At 29.2% G+C, this 10,953-nt stretch overlaps 1 protein-coding gene across 2 annotated transcripts in view; it reads left to right on the top strand.

Moving 5' to 3' along the window:
- swm (Zinc finger protein swm) overlaps nucleotides 1-10,730 on the top strand; it is an 85,459-nt gene extending 74,729 nt beyond the window's left edge. For both annotated transcript variants that reach the window (XM_085822662.1, XM_085822661.1), the window contains 3 exons: nucleotides 7,709-7,828; nucleotides 8,778-8,902; nucleotides 10,470-10,730. In XM_085822662.1, the coding sequence (XP_085678788.1) occupies nucleotides 7,709-7,828; nucleotides 8,778-8,861 (204 nt within the window). In that variant the 3' untranslated portion in view covers nucleotides 8,862-8,902; nucleotides 10,470-10,730. The remainder of the gene's footprint in view (nucleotides 1-7,708; nucleotides 7,829-8,777; nucleotides 8,903-10,469) is intronic.
- Nucleotides 10,731-10,953: the final 223 nt, after the last annotated feature.

Raw genomic sequence — 10,953 nt, 5'->3', positions numbered from 1 at the left:
GCGGGAAATCTGTTGGCTCCATTTTGATTTTAGGTCGCCAAGGGCACATTCGGTAATGCTAGCCGAGAAAAAGTGAAGTTCGGAAATACGTTTTGAAGCTTCAATAGACAGTTAAGTATTTGGTTTAAACCTATGTTGATGATAGTAATGCATAATTTTTGCTAATAGCGATACAATTATTAGTTGAAAATAACTAATTAAAATTTTTTTAATATTTTGAAAGCTGAAAACAACTAATTGAAACTAATTTTCCTGAATTAACTAGACGCAAAATTAACTTTCATGAATTACTAAAGTTATTGAGTAGAAGCTTAACTGAAAATATACATTCTGTATTATATATATATTTATACAGTTTAAAGTCCGAGGTCAGTACTTCGGCGATCCCAGATTTGAGATTTTTCCTGATATTAGATAATTTTAAATCTACTAAGATAGCACGTAGAAATTATAAAATTGAAAATATGAAATCGTGATTTATGAAATAATGAAGCATTTATGATTTAAAGGGTATCAAAATTTACAAAAGAAAAGAGCTTAATATTTATATGTTTACTTTATTAAACATTTCTTTCAATGTAAGTTGTCTGATTTGTTTTCTCTGCTAATACTTCAGACTAATACTATAGACATATAATTTCTTGTTCAGTTATTAAGTTATATTGTTCAAGTCCTGTAATTGCTGTGTCGAGAATTCTGAATAACTTGTCAATCAAAATTTTTTCTCGTTCAGTAACCTCTCTGTTACTTTCTTCACTATCGGTAGCTGTATTTTCTGGATTTAGAACCATAGTACGGATTTCACCCTCCGTTAATTGATTGATGATTGGGCATTGTCATCACAATGAAAAATTTCTGTTTAACTTCGCTAAATTCTGCCGCCTGGTGCGGCCATGCGAGCTCTGGTGCTGGTTCTGGCTTTATGTGAATAACAAATCAGTTATTCTTAATTCAAATAGCACTAAATATAATCGTTTGTCCTATGAGTATCATTAACAAAATCTATTTTTAGCATAAGGAAAGAAATTTCTGCTAAATCTCCCCTTGTCAACATTTTAGCGCATTAAACTTAAATCTGTAATCGGATAATACTCTGTTATTTGGCGTCGCTGCATGATTTATCACTCAAGTTGTCATCCGTTGATAAACATGCGGTGATGAAAGCAAAATACAATAAATAATGATTCGCGATTTTGGCATCAAGGATATAAAATATTAGTTGGTGTAAAATTAACAAATGTTTCGGTTTGAGATTATGCCAAGCAGATACGCAGCTATGGAGTCAAGTTACTAATTACACAAATTTATGCTAAAATAATTATTTCTTCAATAATGAGATATTTTATTTAGCGCCAAACTGAGATTAAGAATCGGGATTTCCAACATGTTTTTTTATGATGAGGAAAAAAATCTAATGCGCGTGTGTAAAGCATACCCCTTCCCTTCAAAAAAGGCTTAAAAAATTGGTTGGTGGTGGCTTTGAGGTCCGGATTTTATATCATTTCAGATATTGGATGTCCGGATCTCGGACTTTGTACTGTATATATATATATATATATATATCTTTCAAAATATAACTTACCAGTATGGATTCACTCTTTTAAAATAATTCTACTTTAATTAAACTTAGGATATAATATAATCAATTAATCAATATTGTTTAGGAAATAAATTATATATATATATAGTAAAAAATGTATATTTTCACTATTCAAGTATTCACTGTGACAAGTATTCTTATCTTGTCACATGAACAGGCCTCTGTGGAAAGGGGCTTCTCTGTAAATAAAGCAATTGAAAATTTAAGTGACTCATCATACATTTTTCAACGCACAGTATTTGATTATATAAAATTTTCTGGAGGTGTTTCTTAATATCAAAATTAATAAAGAAATGAGATCAGCAGCAGCTTCTGCAAGAAGTGGAGTTCGTTATTTAGAAGTTCAGTATTTAGAAGAACGTTCAGTATTTAGAAGAAGTATTAGAAGAAAATCTTTAACTAAATCTGAAAATTCAAAGAGGAAAAGAAATATTATTGAGGAAGAAATTGATTATATGAAGCAGAAGAAGAAATTTCTTCAAAGGGACATTAAAGATATTAATGAAGAAGTAGATGCTTTAGCAGATGAAGCTGAGACCAGCAGGAACATTGATTTGTTTATCAAAGCAAATGAACTTAGAAGAATAGTTAAAGAAAAGAAAATAGACATAAATAAATTAGATGTTAAAATAGCTAAAAAGATTTCAGATTTAAAAAAAGCACAAATGTTTTATATCTTTTATTGTACAGTTTATTATTCTAGTATCTTTCAAAAAACCAAGGATATAAATTGTATGTTTACAAATCAGTTATTTTAATCTGCAAAATATTCTTACATTGTGATTATAATAGTAGTTGACTGTGTTTAAATAAATATTAAATAAGTTAAATAATAATCATGTAAATCTCTAAAATAGTGACTGTTATTAGTGTAAAATACACTTATACATGTTTTTCAAGAAATTATGTTCCTAATATAATGTTATCTACTTCATAACTTGTAGGGAGTTAGTTTAATTTTCAAAATTGTTTTATGGTAAGTGTTAAATTGAATTTAATAATAGTGCATAATACACACTTCTGTTAGTTTCTTAAAGTGAAATTACAAGCATGAAGTCGGTTGTATGGATAATTGCTTTATTCTATTCATTTTTTTGTTTGCTGATAGGTCCTTAATTTTTTCTTTGATGGTCCTTAAAAGTCCTTAATTTTCATGTAAGGAAATGTGTACGAACCCTTTAATTTTATCCCTTATTTTTTAATTATTTCATAAATTTCTCTGTTTTTGCTTTCTGTGCAGTTTGGATACAATTATCCCAGAGGTATTTTCATTGAAATTTGTCAATTTAAGTTTTCCTTTTCAGAAAATTTCTCTTCTTAAATCAGTTTTTCATTTTGTAATTCAGCAATTTGATTCTGAAGTCTAAAATTTACAATTGATTTTAAATCAAATTGTGTTAGGTTATATACCAGTTTTATAAGTGTCAGCAAGATAATCTATTTTTTAAATTATTAAAAGTGATTATGAAATTAGTGAGATTTACATGGGGACTAAGAAAATATGGGCTTAGTTATAGGTCAGTGAAATTCTTTTATGTGTGTGTATATGTGAATATCCATGCATTTATGTATGCAGTGATTTTTAGGAATCTCACTTAAAAAGATTTTTAAATCTACAGAATTAAGGTTTGTGTGGCTCAAAGCCATGAGCAAAGTATAGGATTGGATCTGAAGATAATTTTTGCTGTATTTCAGAAAGATGTAATTTTCGCTGTATTTCAGAAAGATGTAATTTTTGCTGTATTTCAGAAAGATGTAATTTTTGCTAGATTTAAAAAAGTTGAAATTTTTGTTGTTGTTTGTATTTTGAATTAATTCATAATATTGTTTTTAATTAATTTTCATTTGCATTATGGAAAAAAAAAAATGTTTGTTTAAAAAAATGCATTAAATTTTGATACTAAAGAAATCAAGTCCTATGTTTTACATATGAAGTCTTATGTATGTCTATATATGTTTGTTGTATGCTTGAAAAATGTTTTCCCCTTCTTTTGATGTGACAGAAAATTGAAAAACAATGTAGAATTTTTAGAATAGAAAAAAACAATGTAGAACATTTTACAGCAAAATATTCGTGTTCAAGATTTGGGCATGGTGTTGACTTTTTATGTTTATAGTATTCTATAATTCTAATGTTATTAACACAAAATTTTAAATAATTTGCATTGCACTTATATTCTTCACTGTAAGATTGCTTTCAGCCCAAAAGAGACATTAATCCCAAATGGGATATTAGTCTTGAAATGGTATTCTGGGTTGAATCACAATAAACTATGCATCACTTTTCAAATTCTTGCCACCGAATATTATTGCTCTGAATAAACTGAATAAATTAAATAATGAAGAATTCACATGAATGTATATATGTCTCCCACATTATGAAAAACAATGACATGTAAAGCCAAAATATGATGCAATTTATATTCTTTCACTGTAAGATTACTTTCAGTCCAAAAAGAGACATTAGTCCCAAATGGGATATTAGTCTTGAAATGGTATTTTGGGTTGAGTCAAAATAAACTATGCATCACTTTTCAAATTCTTGCCACCAAATATTATTGCTCTGAATAAACTGAATAAATTAAATAATGAAGAATTCACATGAATGTATGTATGTCTCTTGCATTATGAGAAAACAATGATATGTAAAGCCATCAAATTTTGAATAACGTAATCCTCAAAATTTTGTGGATTCACCTGAAAGCTTGAATTTTGAATTTGTTTTATTATCTATTTCATATTCTAGAAAACGTTTATTGATTTTTTGATTAACAAACTCTATGCTTTCAAAGCGAGCAGTGGCAACACTGTATGGAATAAAATATTTTATATCCACCATGTGAGACTGTCTATAGGAAATTCTAAAAATATGCTGTTTTTAGTTTAAACATACTTCTCATATTATATGATTGATTCCCCCCCTTTCCTTAATGGTAAGATAGGAAGAAAAGTGGTTCTGCTGTACATGCAAAGCAGGTGGATCTAAAATTTAAAGAGCATATGTAGAGGTCAAATTATGACTGTTGCATAAAACATGCAGTATTTTTATTTTCCTGTGTCAGTAATTTAATTTTGGTATTAAGGTTCTCAAATTGGAAACACATATGGAATGTTTTGCTTCTAAAAGAAGAGGTTTAGAATTTTTTGGAATGACTGGATCACATTCTGGAATCAGTTTAAAAGGATTCTTGAAGAAAAATTAATGAAAAAAGAAGATAAATTCAGTACTTATTTCAAGGAATGATAAAAGGCCGAGCTCAGGACACTGTAAAGAGTTGTTTCATACACGCAGGAAATTATGAAAAGGTCATAGAATATCTCAAGACTGAGTTTGGAAGGGAAGGACTATAAATGGAATTTTATGTTCATGAGTTGTTAACCCTAGTTATAAAAAATTCTACTGAGAATGAGAGAAAAATTAATATTGCAGTGTTGTACAGTGGATTGGAATCTTGAGCTTTAGAGTCAGTTGGAATGATGCAATGAATATGCTGTTGTGTTGTTCCTTTGGGTTGAATTGTGTATTCCTAAAGACATCTTAAGAGTTTGGCTAAGGAATCACTCTTCTGTAAATAACACTGAGGGCTCCTATTGTGAAAAGTTAAAGCAATTGTTATTTTTTAAGAAATGAAGGAAAGCAATGAATTTCACTTTCAAAATCAGATTTTAAAAATTTTTAATCTGCTTCTCAAAGAGACAGAAAAAATCAAAATGAAGATTTGATCCCTATAGCAAATAATTTATTTTTGTTCAAAAAATGACCCGTAAAGTTTAATGAACATAAAATTTCTCTTTTTTTGCAGAAAATAGCGTGACAATAAAGATCGTTTTAGGGCTCTAAAAATACATTAAGTCAAAAATAAAAAGAACAAAAGAGTTTGCTGCATTTATTTTAAAGTGGGAGAAAAAGCGAAACATTTCAAAGCAAGTGTCCAATATATAATCTGTTCTAAAAGTCATAAGGTTGTTATGTGTTGAGAACTAACTATAAATCAAGAAAGGGGAAGTAAAATTAAGTGATGAAAAACAATGTTTCTGTAGCTGATTGTATAGTACAGAAGCAAATGATACAGTGTATCATCAAAGTTTAATGGTCAATGATAATGGAAGAAAGCGAACCACTAGGGCACTTATTGATGATTTCAGCATTTGTTTATCTTTAAAGGTTGATCAATTAAAATTGAAACCTATAGTATCTGAAAACTTAACACATATAATATTAGGAGAAGGTATGTCAAAAGAAAAACATAATCATAATTTAGAAGTAAGCACTAAAAAATGTGCAGAGCCCTTATTCATGTCAAATAGAAGCTCTTGAACTACCAACTATCTGTGAATCTTTTCCAAGAATTCAAGAAGCTTCTTGCAGGAATGAATTAAAGGCTAAAGTAATTAAATTCTTGTTGGAATAAAGGTACCTTTAATTGAACAGTTGATAGAGCTACCTGCCTTCGCTGGAAAACCATCCTCCAGAAAAACTTGTTCATTAAAGTGTGATTTTACTGCTGTAAAGACCCATTTGGGCTGTACATACCAATTTTTTATTTTGTTTCACAAAATGTAGGAATGGCGAATATAACAAAGCAAAAACAGCAGGTGAGCCATTCCTCCAGACTAACAGACAGAAATTTTTGTGTGCCTCTTTAAAAAACTGTAGGGGAATTACACAAACTGCTACTGACTATAGGATGATTACACTTTTGTCACTTGAGTGGCTAAGGGAATAATATGTTTCCTATTATCTGACCTAAACAGTAAATGAAGACCTGAGACATATTTATTTGGAGTATGCTGTTGCTAATATTGGTTTCCTTTTATTGGTATAACAGCGGGAAGAGAGAAAGAATTAAATTCAAAAGAAATGAAGCTCAGCTAACATAAATTGTGTTCTTCCTTAATTAATTTAATCCAGCTTATTATTTTTTGCAGACTATCACTATTACATCTATCTTATCTAAATTAAAAACTGAAAAGTAAAAAAAAACTTTCTAATTTGAGCTGTAGCAGGATCTCTGAAGAGAAAGCACATTTAGCTCTTGCCTTCTGTAGCGAGTTGGTGTGAGAAAATGATGTTGGTACAATTAAAGGTTTAGAAAGTGCAATATCAAAATTAGGCAAAACAGCAGCCTTATTTCGCTGTAGATTTTGAGTGCTATAGAAGGCAAAATTTTCCAGTTATCCTCATAATGCACTTAACCGAGTTAACTCATGTATGCTAAATTAAATTAACTAAATTATTTCCATGCATGCGAATAAATACATTAAAGAATTTTTTTTTCATGATAGTAATAAAAGAGAATACATCTACTACACTTTTCATTTAAAATAAAGATTAAAAAAAGACCACATTCTTAACTTTTATTGGTACATTTAAAGGTAATGGAATTTTTGAAGAAATGTGGAGAAGTGATAAAAAGTGAATATGATATAACAGAAATTTTCCATTGTAATAACAGTGCTCCTATCAGCAATTAGCTAATGGATGGCAAAATCTGTAGTATTGTTTTAAATGTAGAAAATATTGCTCCAAATGTAACAAAAGACAAATATGAAAATATGACAAAAGAGATGTGAAAGAAAATGTTACAAAAGGAGAAAATGTTACAAAAGGAGAAAATGTGACAAAAGAGACAAAGAGAGTTTTCAAAATAAAAAAATTTCGATTGACAGTTTAGTGAAAATTTTCAACACAACATTGCAGGACTTGAATGATTGAACTTTGTAACTGACTAAGAAATTATGCCTATGTGTCAAATTAAAGAGGAAATATTAATACAAAAAAGGAAACCACTTACAAGAAATTTAATGTTTACTAAAACTTGAACTTTTTGTAAATTTTGATTCCATTAAGGTCATAAATGCTTCATCTTTTTATATATATTTTTAATTTTATAATTTCTCCATGTTATGTTACTAGATTTAAACCGATGATGTAAAATCCGGAATCACTGAACTGGCAGTTGCGGATTGCAAACTTTGTAGTGTATATCAATTTGATTTGTACCTTTCGTCAGTTTTATAAATATATTATAATACCTTCCTTAATTTGTTCTTGTCCTTTTTGTTTTAGTAGTATAGTAATTAAAAGTATTAAATTTCATATTCTAGGCTTACTTATATGGCACAAAATTTGGAGATGTAGATTTATCTCTTGCATGGCTGCAAGATTCACAAATGGCGGCTGGGGAAAATTTACGTCGCCATTCTGATTCAGCTACTTTAAAATCTGTAAGTTTTATACTTTAGAAATTTTAATGTAACATAAAACATTTTCTGGATATTTTTCAGTTTTTTTAGCCTTTTTGAATGCTTGAAAATTCTAATGGAACTGGTGTGGAAAAAATTCCTATAGTGAATATTTTCTGTGTATATTTTTATGTTATAGTTATATCCCTTTGGAACTCAAGCGTGTCCAGTAATATTTGAGTGGCTTTGAAAAAAGAAAAGTTTTACTATTGCAATGTTGTTTCTCATTCCTTGATTTATGCATTGAAAATTTTGACTTGTTATCTGAATGGATTTGAGTCATTAATATAGAATTATGTGTTAATCTCTTGAGGTTTCGCTTTGTATGTTAAAATTTTTAACCAACTGTTCATCTGAATAGTGTTTTTTTTTTTGCCCTCTAATCTTCCATTACCTACCTTTAATAAGTAAATTATATTTAATTATTAGTTTATTAATTTTTAGTATATTTGATTCTTTTTTTAATATAGTTACATTTGTATTTGTAAACTCGCTAGAAAGAATAATTCCGGGTATGCAACTATTGTAAAAGCTACTGTGAGTAATTTTCCAAGGCATAAATGAAATTGTATTATCTCATTTAAAGCTTTGAATAAGAACTAATCAGTCCTAGGTAGTAATTTTAAAACATTAATGGGAATATGTCAGTGTAAGGCTTTAAATGTCAGTTTACATTGAAAACTTAACAAATTCTAATAAGTATTAACATCTAAATCATGAGTTACAATCATAATTGAATTCATTCAAGTAACCTTTTTTTATTGTAATCGAGTTATTTGTAAAAGTTGCTAGGTCAAAGATCAGGTTACAGTAATTGTCCATCTTTAGCATTAAAATGCTTATGGTTATTTACATTATTTGTTTAATTTCATTACATTATTAAATGTTGGGTGATAGTTAGATAAATGAACAATTTCTTTACTTTTTTTAGGAGCATTCAGAATTAATGGATGCTGAAGAGGATGAAGAAGATGATGAAGAGGAAGATAGTGAAGCTCGTTCTTGGCGACGATGATAAAAACCTAAATTTCAAAAATGTTTTGTACAGCTATTAGGGTAATTCTTAATATTCATATATCTTTTGAATATATTTCAATTAGAATCCTAGTTGTTAAGAACTTCTAAGAACAAAATGAAATATTGCAATGTATGCCTCTTTACTAACTGTATTAGTTTCATCATCTTTAAATTCTAAACATAGGAAAAGTTTTTCCATGCATTTATATATTGCTTGACCAAAATATCCTGTGCATGGCTTAGTATTGGACTATATGTCAATGTTTATTTTAATGACCTTTTCATATGTTGAACCGTGAAAGCATATCACAGAATTGCCATCTCTCTGGGTTTAAAGGCAGAGACTCCTGATTTCAGACCATACTCCTGTCAACCTGATATGCAACATATTTCTCCTGACTCGCATATTAAAATATGAAAGTCAGGAGCGAGTCACGAAATTAAAGTCATTGTCTAAATTCCTTTTTCATTTTTTGAAATTTGGAAGACTTTAATTACCGTATATTCCGACACACGTTTAATACAAAAAATAAGACCGAAATTTATGAGTGCACATTATACGCCAGGTATAAAAATGTTAGAGTAAAAATAAGAAACAAATAAGCATGATAACGCAAAAAGTTTGTCCTGTTCATCTTCCATTATATCTTCAAACACATCATAGAATTTTGCTCTATCTTCACCTTCATTGTTCCTCTGATTCTAAATAAATAATCGTTATCTGTTTCATCAACACCAAACATCTTTGCTCTAGCATGATTCCCATTTTCTTTGAACTACTAATGAGTTTGCATTTGAAAGCAGCACTGTGTTATTTCATTTGGTAGAAACCACATTTACTATTATAAGAAACACTATATCAACTGTATTTCAACTAAAGCAAATGGTGATTTATTAAAGGTATGTTCACTTCAAAATCACAGCTTCAAATGGCTTCAAAAAGAGAAAACATTAGACTCCTAACTCAGCCAACTCATTCGAGTTGAAAGGGCATTTTTGCCTCAAATTCTGTCCCCTTTTTTCTCAAAACCCTAGAATAACATTCTTGTGCACACTTACGTTGAATACAACCCACCATCTTGCCAGAATTATTTACTCCCTCAGGCATTTCCTCTCCTCGACATGTATTGTTCCCCATATTGTTTGTCAATTCAGTATACATTGTTCAAATGCCTGGGAAAAGTCTTCGAATGAATGACTTCAGAAGATAAGAGCAACACGCATTTATTTTTTAGGTTTCTTTTTAAAGAAAAGAGTGCACACTGTATGGTGAATATACATAAAAATTAATATACATAGTTTGAAATTATAACTGTGCGTTATACACCTGAATATACTGTATATCCGGCTAACACATGAAACTGTAAGCTATCTTGTGCAGTTAAATTACATAAAATAATTTATGGGAAAGTGAACTTTTAATAATACATAAGCAATTCAACTATACATGATCATGAATAAGAACATAAATGCCCAAGAGAATAAGCAAATAACTGAGTGTCAGATATAATATAAAAATTTTTGAATTATCTGTGAAAATAATTTAATTTCACTTATTAATTTTGAATCTTCTTTTATTTTTTAACAAATTATTTTTGCTTTTTAGGAGCACCTGTGTATAATTCAGTGATAAATATTGGGTGAATTATTGCACCTATGATCAAAGTTCCAGCTTCAGAAAAGACTGTGAAGAGCAGAACTATCAATCATGTGCTTCACCTAACACTTCATAAAACAAAAACTGTCATATCTGCTTTTAAGGCATGGTGCACTGGTGATAATTAATTTTATCCATGTAACTACCATCAGTTGCCAAATTTGTAAATTTTTAAGTGTAAAGTTTGAAATAAACTCATTTTCTGGTGGTTTTATGACTGATTTATGGAAAAAAAGGCCAACTTTTGTTTTATGTTGAATTGTTTCTGAACAGAAGGTGATTGTAAATGGAGGTATTCTTAGGCCTCATCATGTGAAATGTATCTAAAACCTTTCCATACACAGTCTTTAAGATGACTGTGTATGGAAAGGTTTCTTTTCCAAAATACATAGCACTTTTGTCCTTTGCCATTATCAGTTAAACTAGTATATTT

This window comes from Stegodyphus dumicola, chromosome 8, assembly GCF_044657685.1.
Source record: "Stegodyphus dumicola isolate Sdum_Otavi_A_Nest chromosome 8, ASM4465768v1".
In the NCBI taxonomy this organism is placed as follows: Eukaryota; Metazoa; Arthropoda; class Arachnida; order Araneae; family Eresidae; genus Stegodyphus; species Stegodyphus dumicola.
Note: the sequence above shows the minus strand (reverse complement) of the source record. Positions and strands in the feature narration are given on the sequence as shown.